The sequence below is a fragment of the Coregonus clupeaformis genome, chromosome 1 (assembly GCF_020615455.1).
Source record: "Coregonus clupeaformis isolate EN_2021a chromosome 1, ASM2061545v1, whole genome shotgun sequence".
NCBI lineage: Eukaryota > Metazoa > Chordata > Actinopteri > Salmoniformes > Salmonidae > Coregonus > Coregonus clupeaformis.
This window is the reverse complement of record NC_059192.1, coordinates 79,264,466-79,290,801: the sequence shown is the minus strand read 5'-3', so window position 1 is coordinate 79,290,801 and position 26,336 is coordinate 79,264,466. Positions and strand designations below refer to the sequence as shown.

Sequence of the window (26,336 nt, the reverse complement as noted above, 5' to 3'; positions counted from 1 at the left end):
TCTTTCTCTGTCCTAGTCTGACCCAAACTAATCTGTCTCTCTCTCTGTCCTAGTCTGACCCAACCTCATCTGTCTCTCTCTCTCTGTCCTAGTCTGACCCAACCTCATCTGTCTCTCTCTCTGTCCTAGTCTGACCCAACCTCATCTCTCTCTCTCTGTCCTAGTCTGACCCAACCTCATATCTCTCTCTCTCTGACCCAACCTCATCTGTCTCTCTCTCTGTCCTAGTCTGACCAAAACTCATCTGTCTCTCTCTCTGTCCTAGTCTGACCCAACCTCATTTGTCTCTCTCTCTGTCCTAGTCTGACCCAACCTCATATGTCTCTCTCTCTGTCCTAGTCTGACCCAACCTCATCTGTCTCTCTCTCTGTCCTAGTCTGATCCAACCTCATCTGTCTCTCTCTCTGTCCTAGTCTGACCCAAACTCATCTGTCTCTCTCTCTGTCCTAGTCTGACCCAACCTCATCTGTCTCTCTCTCTGTCCTAGTCTGACCCAACCTCATCTCTCTCTCTCTGTCCTAGTCTGACCCAACCTCATCTGTCTCTCTCTCTGTCCTAGTCTGACCAAAACTCATCTGTCTCTCTCTCTGTCCTAGTCTGACCCAACCTCATCTGTCTCTCTCTCTCTGTCCTAGTCTGACCCAACCTCATCTCTCTCTCTCTGTCCTAGTCTGACCCAACCTCATATGTCTCTCTCTCTGGCTCTCTCTTTCTGTCCTAGTCTGACCCAAACTCATCTGTCTCTCTCTCTGTCCTAGTCTGACCCAAACTCATATGTCTCTCTCTCTGTCCTAGTCTGACCCAACCTCATCTGTCTCTCTCTCTGTCCTAGTCTGTTCCAACCTCATCTGTCTCTCTCTCTGTCCTAGTCTGACCCAACCTCATCTGTCTCTCTCTCTGTCCTAGTCTGACCCAAACTCATCTGTCTCTCTCTCTGTCCTAGTCTGACCCAACCTCATCTGTCTCTCTCTCTGTCCTAGTCTGACCCAACCTCATCTGTCTCTCTCTCTCTCTCTGTCCTAGTCTGACCCAACCTCATCTGTCTCTCTCTCTGTCCTAGTCTGACCCAACCTCATCTGTCTCTCTCTCTGTCCTAGTCTGACCTAACCTCATCTGTCTCTCTCTCTGTCCTAGTCTGACCCAACCTCATATGTCTCTCTCTCTGTCCTAGTCTGACCCAACCTCATCTGTCTCTCTCTCTGTCCTAGTCTGACCCAACCTCATCTGTCTCTCTCTCTGTCCTAGTCTGACCCAAACTCATCTGTCTCTCTCTCTGTCCTAGTCTGACCCAACCTCATCTGTCTCTATCTCTGTCCTAGTCTGACCCAACCTCATCTCTCTCTCTCTGTCCTAGTCTGACCCAACCTCATATCTCTCTCTCTCTGACCCAACCTCATCTGTCTCTCTCTCTGTCCTAGTCTGACCCAAACTCATCTGTCTCTTTCTCTGTCCTAGTCTGACCCAAACTCATCTGTCTCTCTCTCTGTCCTAGTCTGACCCAACCTCATATGTCTCTCTCTCTCTGTCCTAGTATGACCCAACCTCATCTGTCTCTCTCTCTGTCCTAGTCTGACCCAACCTCATCTCTCTCTCTCTGTCCTAGTCTGACCCAACCTCATATCTCTCTCTCTCTGACCCAACCTCATCTGTCTCTCTCTCTGTCCTAGTCTGACCCAAACTCATCTGTCTCTCTCTCTGTCCTAGTCTGACCCAACCTCATCTGTCTCTCTCTCTCTGTCCTAGTCTGACCCAACCTCATCTGTCTCTTTCTCTGTCCTAGTCTGACCCAACCTCATCTCTCTCTCTCTGTCCTAGTCTGACCCAAACTCATCTGTCTCTCTCTCTGTCCTAGTCTGACCCAAACTCATCTGTCTCTCTCTCTGTCCTAGTCTGACCCAACCTCATCTGTCTCTCTCTCTGTCCTAGTCTGACCCAAACTCATCTGTCTCTCTCTCTGTCCTAGTCTGACCCAAACTCATCTGTCTCTCTCTCTGTCCTAGTCTGACCCAAACTCATCTGTCTCTCTCTCTGTCCTAGTCTGACCCAACCTCATCTGTCTCTCTCTCTGTCCTAGTCTGACCCAACCTCATCTGTCTCTCTCTCTGTCCTAGTCTGACCCAACCTCATCTGTCTCTCTCTCTGTCCTAGTCTGACCTAACCTCATCTGTCTCTCTCTCTGTCCTAGTCTGACCCAACCTCATCTGTCTCTCTCTCTGTCCTAGTCTGATCTAACCTCATCTGTCTCTCTCTCTGTCCTAGTCTGACCTAACCTCATCTGTCTCTCTCTCTGTCCTAGTCTGACCCAACCTCATCTGTCTCTCTCTCTGTCCTAGTCCGACCCAACCTCATCTGTCTCTCTCTCTGTCCTAGTCTGACCCAAACTCATCTGTCTCTCTCTCTGTCCTAGTCTGACCCAACCTCATCTGTCTCTCTCTCTGTCCTAGTCCGACCCAACCTCATCTGTCTCTCTCTCTGTCCTAGTCTGACCCAAACTCATCTGTCTCTCTCTCTGTCCTAGTCTGACCTAACCTCATATGTCTCTCTCTCTCTGTCCTAGTCCGACCCAACCTCATCTGTCTCTCTCTCTGTCCTAGTCTGACCCAAACTCATCTGTCTCTCTCTCTGTCCTAGTCTGACCTAACCTCATATGTCTCTTTCTCTCTTTCTCTCTCTCATCCCTCCATCCTTCTCAGGCCTCTTTTCCTTTCTTCTGTGGATGAGGTGGTAGACTTAGTACAATTACGGATAACTTCTTGTAATGAATTAATATTCTACCTTTAGCCCTCAAATGTTAAGAATGTATTTTTTCTTTCTTCCTTCTTCTCTCCTTGTCGATCGTTGAGCGCACAACATAGTTTCATAACCTACCAGTAGAGGGCAGCACTTCTCTAGTAACATTCTGCATTAGACTACTGAGATCTTTCATTTATCTCTCCCTCAAACTCATTTCTTTTAATCTTACTCTCACTCTGCCTCCTTTCGCTCTCTCTCTTCTCCCTCTGCATCCCTCTCTCCCTGCTCCACCCTATAATCAGGCTGGTTAGTGGTAGCCATTTGGAGTGGTATATAGAGAGGTATATATAGCAATAATTGTCAGGGAGTTGGGTTGAGACTGGCCAGAGCATGTGTATTCTCACAGAGCTCACACACACATGTACGCGGAGAGCATTCACAAACACAGATGTTTTATTGTCACATACATCAGATAGGTGCAGTGAAATGTGTTGTTTTACAGGGTAAGCCATAGTAGTACGGTGCCCCTGGTGAAAATCAGGGTTAAGTGCCTTGCTCAAGGGCACATCGACAACACACAGACAGACACACACAGATACACTAATGCATGCACATACATACACACACACACACACACACAAATATTGTACATACTCTACTGTAACACAGACTCTCTGGAGTCTAATCTACTGTACACTCCCAAATGGTCAAAATAAATAATGCAACATTAAGAATGATTTAATAACTCTATGTTTACTAAGATGAAAATGGAATATGGAATATGAAAATGTATTTTCCTCTCAAAATGATGGGAGAATTATGCAAATAGAGTTTTTATTGAATTGAGTCTCTAGTCATTAGCATATAGGAGCCATTCTAGATTATGAGTATGGGGTGTTAGTGTATGTGTGTCACAATCAGGATGTCTGTCTCTCTGTTTTTATTCAATACACAACACCTTCCTAATATTGAGTTGCACGCCCTTTTGACCTCAGAACAGCCTCAATTAGTCGGGGCATGGACTCTACAAGGTGTCGAAAGCCTTCCACAGGAATGCTGGTCCATGTTGACTCCAATGCTTCCCACAGTTGTGTCAAGTTGGCTGGATGTCTTTTGGGTGGGGACCATTCTTGATATACACTGGAAATTGATAAGAGTGAAAAACCCAGCAGCGTTGCAATTCTTGGCACACTCAGACCGGGGCACCTGGCACCTACTATCATACCCCTTTTAAAGGTACGTAAATATCTTGTCTTGCCCATTCACCCGCTGAATGGCACACATACACAACCATGTCTCAATTGTCTCAAGGCTTAAAAATCCTTCTTTAACCTGTCCTGCTGCATCACTCTCCTTCTTGGTCAAATAGCCCTTACACAGCCTGGAGGTGTGTTGGGTCATTGTCCTGTTGAAAAACAAATGATAGTCCCACTAAACCCAAACCAGATGGGATGGCGTATCGCTGCAGAATGTTGTGGTAGCCATGCTGGTTAAGTGTGCCTTGAATTCTAAATAAATCACAGACAGTGTCACCAGCAAAGCACCCCCACACCATCACACCTCCTCCTTCATGCTTCACGGTGGGAACCAAACATGCGGAGATCATCCATTCACCTACTCTGCGTCTCACAAAGACACGGCGGTTGGAACCAAAAATCTCAAATTTGGACTCATCAGACCAAAGGACAGATTTCCACTGGTCTAATGTCCATTGCTCGTGTTTCTTGGCCCAAGCAAGTCTCTTCTTATTATTTGTGTCCTTTAGTCCTTTAGATGAAAGATATGACAGATAGGAGTGGCCATAGAGTCAGCTACCATCCTCAGTAGCTTTCCATCTAAGTTGTCAATGCCAGGAGGTTTGTCATTATTGATCGATAACAATAATGTTTCCACCTCTCCCACACTAACTTTACAAAATTCAAACGTACAATGCTTTTCTTTCATTATATATCTTTTTGTTGCATGAATACGATGGCGCACTGTTTGTTGTTGGCATTTTCTTCCTAAGTTTGCCCACTTTGCCAATGAAGTAATCATTCAAATAATTGGCAACCCCAAATGGTTTTGTGATGAATATGCCATCTGATTAGATGAAAGATGAAGTTGAATTTGTCTTTCTGACCATCATTTAATTTTAAGTACTCCATCATTTTCCATCATTATTTACGTAATTGATTTTGGCTTCATAATTCAGTTTCTTTTTCTTTTTGTTGAGTTTAGTGACATAATTCCTCAATTTGCAGTAAGTCAGCCAGTCAGATGTACAGGCAGACTTATTAGCCACTCCTTTTGCCCCATCTCTTTCAACCATACAGTTTTTCAATTCCTCATCAATCCATGGAGCCTTAACAGTTCTAACAGTCAGTTTCTTAACAGGTGCATGTTTATCAATAATTGAAATTCATCAAGTGCAGCGTCTGGATGCTCCTTATTAATCACATCAGACCAACACATATTTTTAATATCATCCCCATAAGTGTCACAGCAAAATATTTTGTATGATCTCTTATACACTATTTTAGGCCCAGCTTTTTGAACTTTGGATCTCCTAGATATAGCCACTATATTGTGATCACTGCATCCAATGGGTACGGATACAGATTTAGAACAATGCTCTACAGCAGAGTTTCCCAAACTATGTCCTAGGGACCCCAAGGGGTGCACGTTTTTGTTTTTTCCCTAGCACTACACAGCTGTTTCAAATAACAAAAGCTTGATGATTAGTTTATTATTTGAATCAGCTGTGTAGTCCTAGGGCAATAACCAAAACTTGCACCCCTTGTGGTCTCCAGGACGAGTTTGGGAAACCCTGCTCTACGGTATTAGTAAAAATGTGAACAACACATGTGGATGATCTTATTCCTGTAGTGTTTGTGAACACCCTGGTAGGTTGATTAATAACCTGAACCAGATTACAGGCACCGGTTACAGTGAGAAGCTTCTTCTTGAGCGGACAGCTGGATGAAAACGAGTCAATATTCAGGTCCCCGAGAAAGTAGACCTTCCTTTTACATCACATACACTATCAAGCATTTCACACACATTATTTAGATACTGACTGTTAGCATCTGGTGGCCTATAGCAACACCCCAAAATAATAGGCTTTAGATGAGGCAGGTGAACCTGCAACCACAGCACTTCAATAACACTTGACATGAGATCTTCTCTAAGCATTAGAGGGAAATGGCTCTGAATATATACAGTGCCTTTGGAAAGTATTCAGACCCCTTGACTTTTTACACATTTTGTTAGGTTACAGCCTTATTCTAAAATTGAAGAAATTGTTTTTTCTCCTCATCAATCTACACACAATGCCCCATAATGACAAAGCAAAAACAATTTTTTTCATTTTTTTTGCAAAAAACTAAAGAAGAAAACAACTGAAATATCACATTCACATAAGTATTCAGACCATTTACTCAGAACTTTGTTGAAGCACCTTTGGCAGCGGTTACAGCCCAGCTCTGGCTGGGCCACTTAAGGACATTCAGAGACTTTTCCCGAAGCCAATCCTGCGTTGTCTTGGCTGTGTGCTTAGGGTCGTTGTCCTGTTGGAAGGTGAACCTTCGCCCCAGTCTGAGGTCCTGAGCGTTCTGGAGCAGGTTTTCATCAAGGATCTCTCTGTACTTTGCTCCGTTCATCTTTGCCTCGATCCTGACTAGTCTCCCAGTCCCTGCCGCTGAAAAACATCCTGCCACCACCATGGTTCACCGTAGGGATGGTGCCAGGTTTCCTCCAGATGTGACGCTTGGCATTCAGGCCAAATAGTTCAATCTTGGTTTCATCGGACCAGAGAATCTTGTGGAGCAGCGGGGACTATGAAGAGAGACACACACAGGTACAGACACACTCATAGGCACACGGGAGCTAGCACACGCACTCTTCACACACATACATAGTAATATTGTTGTATAGTGGTATTATAAATTTTGTGTTGTGGATATGTGGTGGTGTGACAGTGTTATATGATGTACTATTTTATCTTTTGTTTTACAGTGTCTTGAGAAAGTATTCAGACCCCTTGACTTTTTCCACATTTTGTTACGTTACAGCCTTATTCTAAAATTGATTCAATAAATATACACTACCGTTCAAAACTTTGGGGTCACTTAGAAATGTCCTTGTTTTCGAAAGAAAACCATTAAAATGACATCAAAGTGATCAGAAATACAGTGTAGACATTGTTCATGTTGTAAATGGCTATTGTAGCTGGAAACAGCTGATTTTTAATTGAATATCTACATAGGCACACAGAGGCCCATTATCAGCAACCATCAGTCCCATGTTTCAATGGCACGTTGTGTTTGCTAATCCAAGTTTATAATTTTAAAAGGCTAATTGATCATTAGAAAAACCTTTTGCAATTATGTTAGCACAGCTGAAAACTGTTTTGCTGATTAAAGAAGCAATACAACTGGCCTTCTTGAGACTAGTTGAGTATCTGGAGCATCAGCAATTATGGGTTTGATTACAGAATCAAATGGCCAGAAACAAATAACTTTCTTCTGAAACTCGTCAGTCTATTCTTATTCTGAGAAATGAAGGCTATTCCATGCGAGAAATTGCCAAGAAACTGAAGATCTCCTACAACGCTGTGTATTATTCCCTTCACAGAACAGCGCAAACTGGTTCTAACCAGAATAGAAAGAGGAGTGGGAGGCCCCGGTGCACAACTGAGCAAGAGGACAAATATATTAGAGTGTCTAGTTTGAGAAACAGATGCCTCACATGTCCTCAACTGGCAGCTTCAATAAATAGTACCCGCAAAACACCAGTCTCAAAGTCAACAGTGAAGAGGCGACTCCGGGATGCTGACCTTCTAGGCAGAGTTGCAAAGAAAAAGACATATCTCAGACTGGCCAATAAAAAGAAAAGATTAAGATGGGCAAAAGAACACAGACACTGGACAGAGGAAGATTGTAAAAAAGTGTTATGGACAGACAAATCGAAGTTTTTGGTATTCGGATAACAAAGAAGAACATTTGTGAGACGCAGACCAAATGAAAAGATGCTGGAGGAGTGCTTGATGCCATCTATCAAGCATGGTGGAGGCAATGTGATGGTCTGGGGGTGCTTTGGTGGTGGTAAAGTGGGAGATTTGTACAGGGTAAAAGGGATCTTGAAGAAGGAAGGCTATCACTCCATTCTGCAAAGCCATGCCTTACCCTGTGGACGGCGCTTGATTGGAGCCAATTTCCTCCTACAACAGGACAATGACCCAAAGCACAGCTCCAAACTATGCAAGAACTATTTAGGGAAGAAGCAGTCAGCTGGTATTCTGTCTATAATGGAGTGGCCAGCACAGTCACCAGATCTCAACCCTATTGAGCTGTTGTGGGAGCAGCTTGACCGTATGGTACGTAAGAAGTGCCCATCAAGCCAATCCAACTTGTGGGAGGTGCTTCAGGAAGCATGGGGTGAAATCTCTTCAGATTACCTCAACAAATTGAGAACTAGAATGCCAAAGGTCTGCAGCTGTAATTGCTGCAAATGGAGGATTCTTTGACGAAAGCAAAGTTTGAAAGACACAGTTATTATTTCAATAAAAAATCATTATTTCTAACCTTGTCAATGACTACAGTTCCTATGCATTTTGCTATATTTCCTATTCAAACTCATTTCATGTATGTTTTCATGGAAAACAAAGACATTTCTAAGTGACCCCAAACTTTTGAACGGTAGTGTATATCCTCAGCAATCTACACACAATACCTCATAATGAGAAAGCGAAAACAGGTTTTTAGAAATTTTTGCAAATGTATTAAAAACAAAAAACAGAAATACCTTATTTACGGTACATAAGTATTCAGACCCTTTGCTATGAGACTCGAAATTGAGCTCAGGTGCATCCTGTTTCCATTGATCATCCTTGAGATGTTTCTACAACTGTGGTAAATTCAATTGATTGGACATGATTTGGAAAGGCACACACCTGTCTATATAAGGTCCCACAGTTGACAGTGCATGTCAGAGCAAAAACCAAGCCATGAGGTCGAAGGAATTGTCCGTAGAGCTCCGAGACAGGATTGTGTCGAGGCACTGATCTAGGGAAGGCTACCAAAACATTTCTGCGGCATTGAAGGTCCCCAAGAACACAGTGGCCTCCATCATTCTTAAATGGAGGAAGTTTGGAGCCACCAAGACTCTTCCTGGAGCTGGCCGCCCGGCCAAACTGAGCAATCGGGGGAGAAGGGTCTTGGTCAGGGAGGTGACCAAGAACCCGATGGTCACTCTGACAGAGCTGTAGAGTTCCTCTGTGGAGATGGGAGAACCTTCCAGAAGGACAACCATCTCTGCAGCACTCCGCCAATCAGGCCTTTATGGTGGAGTGACCAGACGGAAGCCACTCCTCAGTAAAAAAGGCACGTAAAGACTCTCAGACCATGAGAAACAAGATTATTTTAGAATAAAGCTGCAACCTAACAAAATGTGGAAAAAGTCAAGGGGTCTGAATACTTTCCGAGGGCAGTGTATAGCAACACCTCCCCCATAAGTTTTCCTGTCTCTTCTATAGATGTTATATCCTTGTATTGCTACTGTTGTATCATCAAAGGAATTATCTAAGTGAGTCTCGGAAATGGCTAATATATGATTGTTATCTGATGTTAGCAACTTATTGGTTTCATTAACCTTATTTCTAAGGCTACATATATTAATATGGGCTATTTTCAGCCCTTTCCTGGGTAGCTTCTCAGAGATAGACATAATATGGAAAATAATAAACAAAGCAGGAGTAAAAATAATAATTTAGCAGTCCATTAATCAGTTGGTGTGTGTAAGTGTGTGTGTGTATGTGTGTGTGTGTGTGTGTGTGCTACAGGGTTGAAGCTACGAACCCATAGGCTTGACTCTCTCATCGCTTCCAGGCTTTTGGGAGGGAGGATGGACAATGAGCATATCATAGCGGATGTAAGCATTGTCCTCACGCGCTCTGGCAGCTTTCATGACTGAGATAAGTTATTTTCTCTTCTGGCGCACAGCTTCAGGACAGTCCTCGTTGAGGAAGATGTACATTCCTCTCAAGTTCTTGACTCTTTCCAGAACAGCTACCTTGTCCTTGAACTTCAGGAACTTGACCACTATCGGCCTGGGCCTGTCACCTGGGCCGGTAGTGGTTTTTCCAGTCCTGTGGGCACTCCACCTCAATCTTCCTGTGGTTCATCTTCAGTTTCTCAGAGATTATTCTCCTCACTTTGTCTCGTGGAGATTCTGCAATTCCGTCCACATCAATGTTGTTCTGCCTTGTTTTTCCCTCGATATAATCTGTTTACTCCGTTATTGTTATCATGGATTCACATACAGAACTGATGTCCTCTCTCAATCACTTACAGATTGCTGTCATCTTGCCGTTTTACTATTTAAACTAATTTAGCTGACCCTGGGAGAACTGCAAACTGTTCTTCAGGTCCTGGGCCCAGATTCTTAACTGCCATTTATTCCCTAACTATAGACTTAAGAAGAAAGTTAAGCAAAGTTGCTATTCCTCAAAAAGGTTATTGGAAATGTTATTGCGCAATATCTTATGTTTCTCATTAAGCAAAAAGTTAAGAAGAAATTAGATTCTTACATTTTAGTCATTTAGCAGACGCTCTTATCCAGAGCGACTTACAGTTAGTGAGTGCATGCATTTTCATACTGGCCCCCCGTGGGAATCAAACCCACAACCCTGGCGTTGCAAGCGCCATGCTCTACCAACTGAGCTTCACGGGACTAAAGTTGAAAATAAAGTTATTGGAACATTTCTTAATTCCAAGATAGCTAAACCCTTGTCTTAAACTAAGGGCAGTGAGAGAAAAAGCTCATGAAAGCAATTGAACATGTTTAATTCACTCACAAATTTCATCTGAAAGTTTCAGTATTGATTATTTTAAACCCAAGAACATGTTTTAGAACAGTAATCTCAGTAGGAAATATGCTAACATGATTGCCATTGTTAGCTAGATAGCTAGCTGAATCGGTTGCCCAATCGGTTGCCCAGCAACAAAGATTCGTAAGATATTTGAGAAGTTTGTAGGAAAATTACATCTTAAGATATTGTTGAGGAATTGCACTTATGAACTATCTTATGAACTTCTTCTTTTTTTTCTTAAGAAGCTTCTTAAGTTTTTACGTAAGAAGTGTTTTGTGAATCTGGGCCCTGGACCTCTCTGGTCAGGTCGTCCATTCTTTTATTAGTTGACATTTACATTACATTTTAGTCATTTAGCAGACGCTCTTATCCAGAGCGACTTACAGGAGCAATTAGGGTTAAGTGCCTTGCTCAAGGGCACATTTACGTCATTTAGCAGACGCTCTTATCCAGAGCGACTCACAAATTGGTGCGTTCACCCTATAGCCAGTGGGATAACCACTTTACAATTTTGGGGGGGGTAGAAGGATTACTTTATCCTATCCCAGGTATTCCTTAAAGAGGTGGGGTTTCAAATGTCTCCGGAAGGTGGTGAGTGACTCCGCTGTCCTGGCGTCGTGAGGGAGCTTGTTCCACCATTGGGGTGCCAGAGCAGCGAACAGTTTTGACTGGGCTGAGCGGGAACTATGCTTCCGCAGAGGAAGGGGAGCCAGCAGGCCAGAGGTGGATGAACGCAATGCCCTCGTTTGGGTGTAGGGACTGATCAGAGCCCGAAGGTACAGAGGTGCCGTTCCCCTCACTGCTCCATAGGCAAGCACCATGGTCTTGTAGCGGATGCGAGCTTCAACTGGAAGCCAGTGGAGTGTGCGGAGGAGGGGGGTGACGTGAGAGAACTTGGGAAGGTTGAACACCAGACGGGCTGCGGCATTCTAGATGAGTTGTAGGGGTTTAATGGCACAGGCAGGGAGGCCAGCCAACAGCGAGTTGCAGTAGTCCAGACGGGAGATGACAAGTGCCTGGATTAGGACCTGTGCCGCTTCCTGTGTAAGGCAGGGTCGTACTCTTGACTCCACCAGTATTTGGACACAACACTTGAAGCTATTTTCTTGTTGTTGTAACAACTGCTTGTAGAACTATTTTTGTTTGTTTAAAAGATCCTTCACCTTTGATAGAGAGACACCACTGTCCTCAATAGTCTTTGTCATGGTAGCAATGTAGGCTACGCTGTTACTCCTCGCATTTCCAGACAGGACAGGTCGCAGGGAAGATGGAAACAGCAACATTCAGTAGGGTTCTAGACGTATGCCCCATGTAGCTCAGTTGGTAGAGCGTGGCGCGTGCAACGCCAGGGTTGTGGGTTCGATTCCCACAGGGGGCCAGTATGAAAGAAAAAAAATGCACTCAGTCGCTCTGGATAAGAGCGTCTGCTAAATGACTAAAATGTAAATGTAGACAGCCACAATCCGCGCTCCCTGCGTTCAAGCACTCAAGGAAACCCCACTAGCTTGATAGACAGCTAACAATGGCAGCTAGGCAAGCTGCTACGCCAAGCAGCTCATCAGCACCTTGGCCGGCAGGATCCCTGGACAGAATGCAGCGGTCCCAGCAACTGATGCCAACCGCGTCGCAGGATCCAAACTCAAAAGGTAGCTAGCTAGTAACCAAACTCTTTCAGAGACTTTCAAAACTTTCCAAAACAATAAATCGAGCTCTCCCTCATTCCACGTTCAACAGGCCTGCCGACCTGATGTATACTGCAGTTGGGACCATAGACATGTAGGCCTATGATGTTTCTACCGGTCACAGTTCCTGTAAACACAAGGTAGAAGTCACCCTTAACCACAGATCTAGGATCAGATTAGGGCCTAGGCCATTCAGGAAGAAGACAACCATCCATTATATATGACAGATTTCTATCCATTCCAGTTCTATGAAGACGATAGTGTGAATGACAGTTCTATCCACACTAGCTCTATGTCAGTGAAAGGGTGAATGATGGTTATACTGTATCAATCTGGTTCTATGTAAGTGACATAGAACAATCAGTACAGTTCTATGTAGGGTGAATGACAGTTATATCCATTCCAGCTCTATGTCAATGAAAGGATGAATGTCTATAGATATCTGTGACAGGGTGTGGGTCATATACAGGGACAGGTCTGTCATTGAGAGGGGAACACAGTCCCCATTGTAGCCAGCCCTGAGGTCCCCTGAGGGGGCAGGCTGGGTGGGTCTGCTACTACCGCAGGTTCTCATAACAACAACACGTGTTGCTAACAGAAAGCAGACTAGCTCAGTCAGGATACAACAAGAACAGGGTGGCTGGCGGGGTGTTTATCAACTCACCTCCCTCTCTCTTTAAGCTCCCACTCTCTCTGACTCTCTCTTTCCGTCGCTCTCTCTCTGTCATGTTCTGATCTCTCACGATAAGCAGGCATCTTTGAAATGTGTGTCTGAGTGTATGTCTGAGTGTGTGTGTGTTTGTACGTGCATGCGTGTAAGGTATGTACACTATCCCAGGTGCGTCTCTTTCAAGTCTTCCGTCCATCCTGTTTGCTAAGCATCTGTTTTAAGTCTGTATTGAGTTTGGTTTCTCTAACACTGACCCCATCACAGGTCAAATGTTTTCTAAGTGGGCAGACATCTGTCTGTCTGTGTGTGTGTGTGGGTGTGTGCGTGTACGTGTGCGTGAGAGAAACCAGTCAGGGAATGTTTTGTGTGTGTCAGGTGTTTGGTTATCAAATCAAACTTTCACTTTGAAGATTTTTTTTTCTTTAACATTTGGCTGCTTTCAAAAACTCGGCTGATTGCCCAACCCAAACCTCCCATATCACGGTTTGATATTCTTGAATTCAACCGTTAGTTCCTAAAGGGCTGTGTTTACTTTAGTTACAGAAATATTTGGGGATTTTCTCACTTCCCCACAGGAAAGATCTGTGCTGAGTATTTGCATATGATTAAGTAACAGAAAAGCTAACATTAAAACTAGTTTTTTTGGACAACCTGTACTTTTTAGCAGACTTTTGAAATTGTTTTTACCATTACTCATACACTTATAAAAGTATAAATGGTACTCGTTATAATTTTGTTACGGAGCGTGTAGGACAGGGATGGGCAGCTCCGGTCATGAAGGGTTGTAGTGTGTGCAGGTTTTTGTTTCAGCCCAGCTCTGACATACCCGATTCCACTAATGGTGGCCTTAATTGGCTATTCGAATCATGTGTTTTTAAAGCTGGGCTGGGACAAATGCCTGCACTCACTGTGGCCCCTTCTCCAAAATAAAAAGCCATTTAACAGCATTGCAGAAAACTCACCATGAATGGGCCATGAGATTTTCTCAATCATGTGATCTTACCAGGGAAAAAAGCCCAGAGTTTTTCCAAGTCAGGTCACAGAGTCAGGAAAAAGTCCTGACCTGAGAATACAGTCAAGAGAATAAATTAGAGGAGAAAGAAACAGTTATGGGAGACAGCTTGTATCATGATGGTTTTTATTGATTCACAGTAATGAATGTAGTGATATTTGTGCTGTAACTCAGCTATGCAGCCAAGCCAGCCAGCCAGCCAGTACTTAACCACAGCTATCCCAACTATTCCAATGGCAAAATGTCACAAAGTCCAATTCTGGTTTTCCATACACCAATTATGCATATCAACATCATGGAATTCTCAATATAAATCACTTTAGTAAAGGGGTTAACATGAAACAAATCTTAATGTGAAACCATTTGACATAAGAATTGATAATTTATTTCATGAAAGAATACTTTGGTCACACATGAAACAAAGATTTGGTTTTGGGAGTTATTTGAGTCTCTGAGAGCACAAGATTTCTATATGAATATTAAATAAGCACGATAGCTCACACCCTCAGCTTACACTGCATACTGTTTCAAACATTATTGCATATGACAACTGGTTGGCAAACTGGCCATGTAGCATTATAGATATCCCAACACTAGATAACCCAACAGCATGGATATGTGTAAGTACAGTACAAGATATGATGTAGATGTAGTGAATGTGATGAATACGAATCAAAAACAGAGTTATTATTAAAGTTATGGAACACAATACAAAAATTAAATAACAAGACATAGAATAGACTATGTTATTATGTCAATAGCAACTGTACACAAACACAATACAATTAAAAAACAAATATTAGCCAATAACATGTTTTTTGTCATTATTAAATACCACTGTATAGGTGCCTCTAAGCTCTATTTAGTATGATTTCATCTACAGCTTTTTATTGATTAAAGAGTTTAAGTATGTGTGTGTGTGTGTGTGTGTGTGTGTGTGTGTGTGTGTGTGTGTGTGTGTGTGTGTGTGTGTGTGTGTGTGTGTGTGTGTAAGGAAGGTGTGGGTTAATTTAACACTGTTTCATAATAACATGGAGGTGTTTTGTAATATAAAAGTTGATGAAGACAAGACGGCAATAACTAAAGCCCATGAAATGTGAATTGAGTGGGCAGGGAAACCAAAGGGATCTGCTAAAGATATTTATAATAAATTCTTAAAAGTCTAAGCCGTTGGGGGGTGGTTATAAGCTGACATATGGAACTGTTTTAAGAAGGTCATACCATGGATCATTTAGCTATTTGATTTGGAATTTTAGGACCCATTTAGGTATAATAAATATTGGCCTTTACTAATATAGCCCATAGAAACGCATAGAATAACACATTCAAAAATGGCAAAAAAGACAGTCAAAAAATAAATCTCAGGAAACATTTTTGTTTATTTGACACATATTTAACCCCTTTTTTTTGTTGGTACAAAACAACCCCCGTACTTCCATTAATTTGTATGGGTTACCTTTAGATAAGTCCCATGACACTTGTGGGGGTCGTAGAGCAAAACGGAGAACACCATCGTGTTTGTGAGTCTCCCCTTTCTATCGAGTTTTTTAGGCCAAACCGTTTGGATGCTACAGAGGTTTTCATGAGAAGACCGATTTTCGGGATGTCTCCTGGTCTGACAAACAGCACTGTAGCTCTGTCACTTTCCACCGCAGATGCGGAAAGCGCAACATAGGCGGATGCGGTGGATTGAGACACAGTCCATGCAAAAAAAACAGATATCTCTAGCTTAAACTGACAAATTTGGATGGATTTTTGATAGATTGCATCGGTGCGTCAGTAGACTCTAGGGTGTTTTAAGGAACTCTAGTGTTTACAGCCAACCACACCACATTATAATGTCCTGGAAGCTGTCCATTACAACAAACATCTAGATTGCTTCTACACTTGAGGACGGTAAGTCAATAAAAAACATCAAAGGCCATAATGGTGTAGAAGTAAACATTGAACGAACTGGGGGGGGGGGGACAATATGTCAGTATTTTAAGAGTAAAGGGGAAGGTCTGTATACTAGCTTTGCGCCAGATTTGTTTCCATTTTCTCCAACTCATGCAAAAGACAAAAGATAAGGATAAAACACAAACAGATCCATCTACCAGTCAGCTATGACATATCAATCAATCAATCAATTTTATTTTATATAGCCCTTCTTACATCAGCTAATATCTCGAAGTGCTGTACAGAAACCCAGCCTAAAACCCCAAACAGCTAGTAATGCAGGTGTAGAAGCACGGTGGCTAGGAAAAACTCCCTAGAAAGGCGAAAGCCTAGGAAGAAACCTAGAGAGGAACCAGGCTATGAGGGGTGGCCAGTCCTCTTCTGGCTGTGCCGGGTGGAGATTATAACAGAACCATGCCAAGATGTTCAAAAATGTTCATAAGTGACAAGCATGGTCAAATAATAATCAGGAATAAATCTCAGTTGGCTTTTCATAGCCGATCATTAAGAGTTGAAAACAGCAGGTCTGGGACAGGTAGGGGTTCCATAACCGCAGGCAGAACAGTTGAAACTGGAATAGCAGCAAGGCCAGGCGGACTGGGGACAGCAAGGAGTCACCACGGCCGGTAGTCCCGACGTATGGTCCTAGGGCTCAGGTCTCTCAGTTGGCTTTTCATAGCCGATCATTAAAGAGTTGAAAACAGCAGGTCTGGGACAGGTAGGGGGTTTCGTGAGCCGCAGGCAGAACAGTTGAAACTGGAATAGCAGCAAGGCCAGGCGGACTGGGGACAGCAAGGTGTCATCATGCCCGGTAGTCCTGACGTATGGTCCTAGGGCTCAGGTTCTCAGAGAGAAAGAGAGAACGAGAGAATTAGAGAGAGCATACTTAAATTCACACAGGACACTGGATAAGACAGGAGAAGTACTCCAGGTATAACCAACTAACCCCAGCCCCCCGACACATAAACTACTGCAGCATAAATACTGGAGGCTGAGACAGGAGCGGTCCGGAGACACTGTGGCCCCATCCGAAGAAACCCCCGGACAGGGCCAAACAGGAAGGATATAACCCCACCCACTCCGCCAAAGCACAGCCCCCGCACCACTAGAGGGATATCCCCAACCACCAACTTACAATCCTGAGACAAGGCCGAGTATAGCCCACAGAGGTCTCCACCACAGCACAAACCAAGGGGGGGGGCGCCAACCCAGACAGGAAGATCACGTCATACATGCCACAAACATGGATGACTCAAAATTGAGTTATAATATTGTACAGAAAATTGAATATTCCACCGATACTAATTCAACTGGGACATGGATAGATACAGTATATTTGAAACACTACAGGGCTGAAGCAAGGTTCAACTTCTAATCTGCTTTTAGCATCTGCTTTTAGCAGATCCCAACAGCAGCAACAGCTGTTGACTGTTTGAATCCAGCAGTTTATTTTGCTCTCAGACAAACATGTTGTTCTCTTTAGGAGCTCAGTATGCCAGCCATGCGGTCTCTGCAGTAGTGGCCATGGTGGATTTGCACTGGTGGTAAAATCTGTTGTGTTGCCCATATCAAGGCTCCTCCTCTTTCCCTTTCTTTCTCTCTCTTTTGCTCTCTCTCTGCCAGTGGGGCTGCTGAGGGGAGAACAGCTCATAATAATGGACGGAACGGAGCAAATGGAATGGCATCAAACACCTGGAAACCATGTGTTTGATGTATTTTATACCATTCCACTGATTCCGCTCCAGTCATTACCACGAGCCCGTTCTCCCCAATTAAGCTGACACCAACTTCCTGTGCTCTCTGCCCATTCAAAGGCAGTGTTCTCTCTCGATCTGTCTGTCTCTCTTTCTCTCTCATCCTCTCTGTCAAACTTTCTCTCTTATCTCTCTCCTCCCTTCCCTCTCTCTTTCTCTCCCTATCTTGTCTGTCTATCCTACCCAGGCCTATAGCTGGTGACAGCAGAGTTCACAGTTGCTTACCCTAACTCTAACCCAAACATAGCTAATTAAAGGCTTTTTATACACTGCCTGCCTGGCTGCCACAGAACTGTGGGTTTACCACCGAACCTGCTTTCACTCACACTGGAAAGGCCATTTGTGGATGGCACAAAGCTATCTCTCAGTTGGCCATTTGGAATACGAAATGTTAAGATGACACAACCCTTTTAAGTTACACTCTAAGAAAATATTTTCTACATGGAACCAAAAAGGGTTATTTCTGGAACCAAAAAGAGTTCTATCTAGAAACAAAAAGAGTTCTCCGAGCTATAGGGACAGCCAAAGAACCCTTGGATCTAGGTAGACCCTTTTTTCTAGTGTATAACATAGCTAGTGACTTATTGGGTGAAAATGTGTTTGTTTTATATGTTTAATCAATATAAAAAGTATGCAAGCCTTAAATAAATTAACCTGCAGCATTACATATTATGAAAAAATGTGCGCCAAAAGCATTGAAATTCAGTTAATACAGGAAAGAATACAGTAAACTGCATCAAGTTACATTTTCTAGGCAGGTATCAAAAGATAAAATCACAAACGCCAATTTAAAAGGACCTCATGTAATAGTAATTTAAAAACAAAAGAGAGAAATGTTAACTAACTCAACTGTATTTAGGTTTGTGTATCAGTTCTACTGTAGTTACAGTATATATATATATTAAAAAAAGAAAAAAGATTAACACATCAGAATGACTACCTGCACAATAATAAAAAAGCTAATTAAATTGTAAAAACTAAGATAAACGTTCATACACAACTACCCGGGCCTTGAGGTCCACTGTAGAGCTGCGGACCTCAAAGTCTACAGGAAGGTTGTGATTTGGTTAAACATTACCGATATTGTGATAATGTAGATGTAGGAGACATTTGTCCAGACAGACCAACAGTCAAACAGATAACGCAGAACTCTTTTCAGACATTCTTTCCCCTTTCCTGGGACCCGGGCATATGGGACCAAGCGTATGTTAGTCATTTTAAATCATGGACAGACAATAATAATTTAATCAGAATCAGAATTCATTCATACAAACTTTGAGTAGCTAAATTACTATTAATCCACATTCATAAATTAACAAAATACCTAACAGTTGATTGAATCCATATAATTTGAATTATCCATTGTTTACTGCACTAATTTGGTTGCCTTGGTGACACCTGTCCTGCTCTCAGTTGCTATTGACTGTTGGGGTTGAAGGGTGTGGTAAGGGTGATGGTCTTCTCCTGATTGTGGTGTACTTTGGGTAGTGTAGTCAACAGCAGGTCAGGGAGGTGGACAGGTGCCATTTCGTGAGTCCTCTAGTGTTGTGGGGCAGGAGTCCCTGGACCCACCAGACCCCAGGCCACCCTGAGTAGTCTATGGTCCCAGCTCTGAGCCCTCTTCGCTGGGCACCAGACTGGGCCAATGCTGGGCCCTGGATGGGCCTAGACAAAGTTATTGGAGATCTGCCGTTGGTGCTCGAACAGGTCCTCAATCTCTGCACTGTACGCATCACCTGGTAGAAGAAACAACATACAGTTAGAGAGAGGGAGCAAGAAAGAGAGATGAAGAGCAAGAAGAGGGGAGAGAGTGAGAAAGAGCAAGAGAGAGAACGCGCGCGAGAGAGAGAGAAAGACAGGGATAGAATACAAGAATGTGAATGTGTGTGTTAACGAGAGCGACATGTAACTTCCCATACCTGCGTGACATCCATACATGTATGCTCTGTGTCCGTCGTATTTGCATCGACATCTCATCACGTTGTTCTGGAAGTCCGACTCAGCCATGTCTAACGAAGGGTTAACTTCCACCTGCAATATGACAGAGACAGAGAAGAAAGCTATTAGTATAGTCAACACCCATATATGCAATGTCAAAGGACTGTGTGCACTAAACCAGAGCAGGTAGATGTCCAGAACAAGAAACACATATTTGAAATAGGACTGATTAACTTTACTGTACTCAAACAGAGATTGTACTTGTTCTTTGTGCACTTATCAGTAGTTGACTGTACTTGAGCCCTGCAATTGGCCAGAGCCAGAGAGTAATGACAAAGTTATTACAATGTAAGATAATGATGGCTGTCTGTGACCTCCTGACTTGCAGCCACTCACTCAATCCTCACCACACTGCTTTATTAGAAAACAGAGGGAGGGAGTTTATAATTTTGCCATAGGGTTGACTTCAGCTTTCCTATTTAACAGAATTTTCACTGATCTATGCGTGCTTTCACCAATGATTGATCAAAATGTATTACTGATTGCCCTTAATTGAGTGCATGTATTTGCTGTGACTTGGAGATCTGCTGTGCTTAATTGTATTAACTTTTTTTAACCACCCTCCTCCTGCAGAGCTCTGGTTGGAGCTAGCTCCTAGTGGCGTCCGTCCTAACATAGTTTGCCCTGCGTTCAGGGTTGTCGCTTATCATTTGTTTTTTTAAGTTCTTGATCCAAGCACCCCATATGCTCGCAGTGATGGTGTCTTCGCCAGGTAGATTTGTTATGATGATGAAATTATGTACTACAACATTTATTTGCACTTAAAGTGACAGTAGCGCGATTGTAGTCCTAGGTATTCTAATTGTTTTAAGTAGTGTGCAAGCCACCATCCAGGTATGTATTGATTGCTATTTATATAGGTAAACAGAAATAAACTGCCAGTCTGTTTGTAATCTTGTAACTGAAGAATATTGTAATATATTTTTATTTTTTATTATCAAGTGTTGCCTGGCCCATTGCATTGCTCATGACCCAGCTCAATAGGTGGCCTGTCACAAACCTGTGTGTCTTCATAAGGTTGAGGTGTCCCCCTCTCATTTAACAGAAACTGCCATTTAAGGTAACCCTAGTTGGCAGGTAATAATAGCCTGTGTCCCAAATAGCACCTTATTCCCTGGTAGTGCAGTACGTTTGACCAGGGCCCATAGGGCTCTGGTCAAAAGTAGTGCACTATATTGCGACTATGGTATCATTTGGGACACACCCATAGAGTAATAATATGTGCAGAGTGCGCTAGCATCCCCAGACTGAAAGAGACATCTGAAATAAAGATCAGTTGGATGTAAAATTGTTAGATGGTCTCTGTCATTAAAAGTCAGTCATGGTTGGTATTGTTTTTATAGTCAGTCTTATTCACATCCATAAAAAGGTGGGATGGCTTCTCCATGTTTCAATAGGAGAGATAAATACAGTACTTTTCTCTCCATATAGAGGGATGGATGGATGGGATCCCCATTTGCTCTTTAAGTAACAATCAATTTATAGAGTTGTAAAGATGTATAATGTTAAGACACTATAATAATAAAACTCTTGTTTGTCCCATTCTGAGAAACATAAAATAAATGCTGGAAGGCATTAATTCAATAGCAGCCTGAAGAAAACTCATCAATAGTTTTGACTACTGTATGGAAGGTTGTAAGTTTAGCATAAATGTTGAGTAACAAATATATTTTCACCCATACAGTGTACATCCTGAGAGTTATGTAATTGTATGGTTCGTCACAGGACTAAAGTATGGCCATTCCATATGCCCAACGGAGTCTCACCATTTGAGTTATAACTGAAGAATCTTTCAGAGAAAGCCTCAACGTGCTTGCTCCACTTCCACGTTTCTGTCCTGTTCATTGTAATGTCATTCTGTTTCATGTTGAAATCAAAATCAATCACAATAAAAGCTTCAACCTCCACATGGCCTATGCAGTCTACCACATCAGCTGGAATTGCTCTTAACTTAAAGAATACCTTTAAGTTAAGTTGAGGACTTAAGCTGAATTAAAGGAGTAATTTAGTTGGAGGTTAAAAAGGTACAGTAGTTACAGAGTGCATAACCGTGACTGTATACGTTTCTGTAATAGGTGCTATTCTGCGCTTTACCATGTTCTAATAGGCTGTTATTCGCCAGTCTAACAGTCTACTTTCACAGCTGCTGACATAGCCATTCTCTTCAGTAAGCGCACACACACGCCCATGCGCACACACATGCGTTCGAATGCAGGCAAACACAGGCAGGCAGGCAAACACACACACACACACTGTGATAATACTGAGGGCCCATTTTCCCTTATAGCCGCTCTGTAAACCTACTACACCCACTTTAAATACAGGCTGCATCCAGTTACACAGGAAAGCAACTCTAAACTACAAATAAATATATATATCTAATTTGTGAATACATAAAAACTAACCATGATGGCGACTCTGTTGAAATTAGTGTTGGACTTTGTCATCTGTAGCCAGTTGGCTTGGGCCATCGCAATGTGTAACAGAGTGAGAAAAGGCTTGTAAGAACAGCAAAGGAATTTTATGGGGGATATTTTACGGTTTCTAATGGTGGGGGTTTCTAATGTAACTGTTTCTAACTCTGCGTGGTTCAAGGAAAGAGCTTCTAGATCTTTATTAAACGTCCATCTCTCTGAAATGTAGAAATGTAGGTAGCAGTATCGCTGGATGCAGAGAAAGCGTTTGATAGAATAGAGTGGTCTTACCTGTTCTATGCACTCTCTAGATTCGGTTACAGCCAAATCCCAGCAGTTTGATACCTGGTGTTTGGCCAATGTTCTGGATATAAGGTGAATTGGAGTAAGTGTAAGGGTATTCCTCTAAACCACCACACATGTCCAGCCCACCTGGGTACTGGTCCCTTCCTTTGGAAACCACAAGGCATGAAATACCTTGGGATAAATATCAAGTCACCAGTTAATAAAATATTTGATCTAAAATGGACCAAATCGTGAATGTATGTATCCCACTGTGTCCCTTAGTGTGCCTACTAGGGAGTATGGTGGGTAATAGCCAACCTAGAACCACGCAACGCATCATTGCTCTGGCCCACCTATCAGTCAAACAGACAATACTTATGAATTGGAAAGTGTGTCAACCTCAGTGTTTCAGCATGGACACTTGGTTAAAGGACTTCTTGACTATGGAACGAGCTTTGGCAGGGCTGGCTGGGTGCCTTGTGCGTCCTGATAGGACCCAGGTCACCCCTCCCCCTCTCTAGTTGATTGTCATGTCACTGTATTGGGGTTGTCTTTTTATTTATGTGCATTCAATCTACCTGCTGTGAAGCCGCTCAACATCCTGGACTTCCTGACGGGCCGCCCCCAGGTGGTAAGGGTAGATAACAACACATCTGCCACGCTGATCCTCAACACGGGGGCCCCTCAGGGGTGCGTGCTCAGTCCCCTCCTGTACTCCCTGTTCACCCATGACTGCATGGCCAGGCACGACTCCAACACCATCATTAAGCTTGCTGACGACACAACAGTGGTAGGCCTGATCACTGACAATGATGAGACAGCCTATAGAGAGGAGGTCCGAGACCTGGCCGTGTGGCAAAGGAGATGATTGTGGACTACAGGAAAAAAAGAGGACTGAGCACGCCCCCATTCTCATCGACGGGGCTGTAGTGGAACAGGTTGAGAGCTTCAAGTTCCTTGGTGTCCACATCACCAACGAACTATCATGGTCCAAACAGACCAAGACAGTCGTGAAGAGGGCACGACAAAGCCTATTCCCCCTCAGGAGACTGAAAAGATTTGGCATGGGTCCTCAGATCCTCAAAAAGTTCTACAGCTGCACCATCGAGAGCATCCTGACTGGTTGCATCACCGCCTGGTATGGCAACTGCTCCGCCTCCGACCGCAAGGCACTACAGAGGGTAGTGCGTACGGCCCAGTACATCACTGGGGCCTAGCTTCCTGCCATCCAGGACCTCTATACCAGGCGGCGTCAGAGGAAGGCCCTCAAAATTGTCAAAGACACCCTAGTCATAGACTGTTCTCTCTGCTACTGCACGGCAAGCGGTACCGGAGCGCCAAGTCTAGGTCCAAAAGGCTTCTCAACAGCTTCTACCCCCAAGCCATAAGACTCCTGAACAGCTAATCATTGCTACCCGGACTATTTGCACTGCCCCCCCACCCCCACCCCCCTTAAAATAATTTGCATTTTAATGAGGGAAATAAGTATTTGACCCCCTCTCAATCAGAAAGATTTCTGGCTCCCAGGTGTCTTTTATACAGGTAACGAGCTGAGATTAGGAGCACACTCTTAAAGGGAGTGCTCCTAATCTCAGTTTGTTAACTGTATAAAAGACACCTGTCCACAGAAGCAATCAATCAATCAGATTCCAAACTCTCCACCATGGCCAAGACCAAAGAGCTCTCCAAGGATGTCAGGGACAAGATTGTAGACCTACACAAGGCTGGAATGGGCTACAAGACCATCGCCAAGCAGCCTGGTGAGAAGGTGACAACAGTTGGTGTGATTATTCGCAAATGGAAGAAACACAAAAGACTGTAAATCTCCCTCGGCCTGGGGCTCCATGCAAGATCTCACATCGTGGAGTTGCAATGATCATGAGAACGGTGAGGAATCATCCCAGAACTGCATTCAAAAGTGACCAAAACATCAGCCAGGAAGCATAGGAACTGAGAAGTGGTCTGTGGTCACCACCTGCAAAACCAGTCCTTTATTGGGGGTGTCTTGCTAATTGCCTATAATTTTAATCTGTTGTCTATTCCATTTGCACAACAGCATGGACAATTTATTGTCAATCAGTGTTGCTTCCTAAGTGGACAGTTTGATTTCACAGAAGTGTGATTGACTTAGAGTTACATTGTGTTGTTTAAGTGTTCCCTTTATTTTTTTGAGCAGTGTAAAATCCAAACCAATTTATAACATATAACACACCTGGGAGCCAGAAATCTTTCTGAATGAGAGGGGGTCAAATACTTATTTCCCTCATTAAAATGCAATTCAACATTTTTGACATGCGTTTTCTGTATTTTTTTGTTGTTATTCTGCCTCTCACTGTTCAAATAAACCTACCATTAAAATTATAGACTGATCATTTCTTTGTCAGTGGGCAAACGTACAAAATCAGCAGGGGATCAAATAGTTTTTTCCCCTCACTGTGTATATATATATATATATACACAAACACACAAAGTGCCTCAGATTAGGAGTGCTGATCTAGGATCAGGCCCCCCCGGTCTTATTTAACTGATCCTAGATCATCACTCCTACATTTGTCTTCATTTAGCAGACGCTCTTATCGAGTGCATACATTTTCATAAATGTTTTCGTACTCCGAGACACAAGCCCTGGAGTTTGAATAACTGTAGATTGTACAACAGGGGCTGTCTTTCCTTTGTCAAAACTATAACTTCTAATCTAGTTACAGTTGAAGTCGGAAGTTTACAGACACTTAGGTTGGAGTCATTAAAACTTGTTTTTCAACCACTCCACAAATTTCTTTTTAACAAACTATAGTTTTGGCAAGTAGGTTAGGACATCTACTTTGTGCATGACACAAGTCATTCTTCCAACAATTGTTTACATACAGATTATTTCACTTATAATTCACACAATTCCAGTGGGTCAGAAGTTTACATACACTGAGTTGACTGTGCATTTAAACAGCTTGGAAAATTCCAGAAAATGATGTCATGGATTTAGAAGCTTCTGATAGGCTAATTCATCATTTGAGTCAATTGGAGGTGTACCTGTGGATGTATTTCAAGGCCTACCTTCAAACTCAGTGCCTCTTTGCTTGACATCATCGGAAAATCAAAAGAAAGCCAAGACCAGAGAAGAAAAATGGTAGACCTCCACAAGTCTGGTTCATCATTGGGAGCAATTTCCAAATGCCTGAAGGTACCACGCTCATCTGTACAAACAATAGTACGCAAGTATAAACACCATGTGACCATGCAGCGGTCTCTTCTTCTCATCCTCTTCTTTTCATCCTCTCTTCTTCTCAGCCTCTTCTTCTTCTCAGCCTCTTCTTCTTCTCAGCCTCTTCTTCTTCTCAGCCTCTTCTTCTTCTCAGCCTCTTCTTCTTCTCAGCCTCTTCTTCTTCTCAGCCTCTTCTTCTTCTCAGCCTCTTCTTCTTCTCAGCCTCTTCTTCTTCTCAGCCTCTTCTTCTTCTCAGCCTCTTCTTCTTCTCAGCCTCTTCTTCTTCTCATCCCCTCTTCTTCTCATCCCCTCTTCTTCTCATCCCGCTCTTCTTCTCATCCTGCTCTTCTTCTCATCCTGCTCTTCTTCTCCATCCTGCTCTTCTTCTCCATCCTCTTCTTCTCCATCCTCTTCTTGTCCATCCTCTTCTTGTCCATCCTCTTCTTGTCCATCCTCTTCTTGTCCATCCTCTTCTTGTCCATCCTCTTCTTGTCCATCCTCTTCTTGTCCATCCTCTTCTTCTCATCCTCTTCTTCTCATCCTCTCTTCTTCTCATCCTCTCTTCTTCTCATCCTCTCTTCTTCTCATCCTCTCTTCTTCTCATCCTCTCTTCTTCTCATCCTCTCTTCTTCTCATCCTCTCTTCTTCTCATCCTTTTCTCCTCATAGCTGTGGCAGGGCCACCACATGTAATTAAGCCCTGCTCTACATGCCTAAAATACATACGTCCGTGTGTGTGTGTCCGTGAGCATGTGTGTGTGTACGTCTATCACAGAAACATGCAGGGTGATTAAATAAAACTG

At 43.2% G+C, this 26,336-nt stretch overlaps 1 protein-coding gene across 1 annotated transcript in view; it reads right to left on the bottom strand.

Annotated features, from left to right (window-relative positions):
• Positions 1 to 17,602: 17,602 nt before the first annotated feature.
• The window catches only part of LOC121574825 (lysyl oxidase homolog 4-like), a 65,442-nt gene continuing 56,708 nt past the window's right edge, over positions 17,603 to 26,336 (bottom strand). The window contains exons 14-15 of the mRNA XM_045222883.1: positions 19,558 to 19,669; positions 17,603 to 19,374 (exon numbers count right to left, since the gene is read on the bottom strand). Coding sequence (XP_045078818.1) covers positions 19,304 to 19,374; positions 19,558 to 19,669 — 183 coding nt within the window. The 3' untranslated portion in view covers positions 17,603 to 19,303. The remainder of the gene's footprint in view (positions 19,375 to 19,557; positions 19,670 to 26,336) is intronic.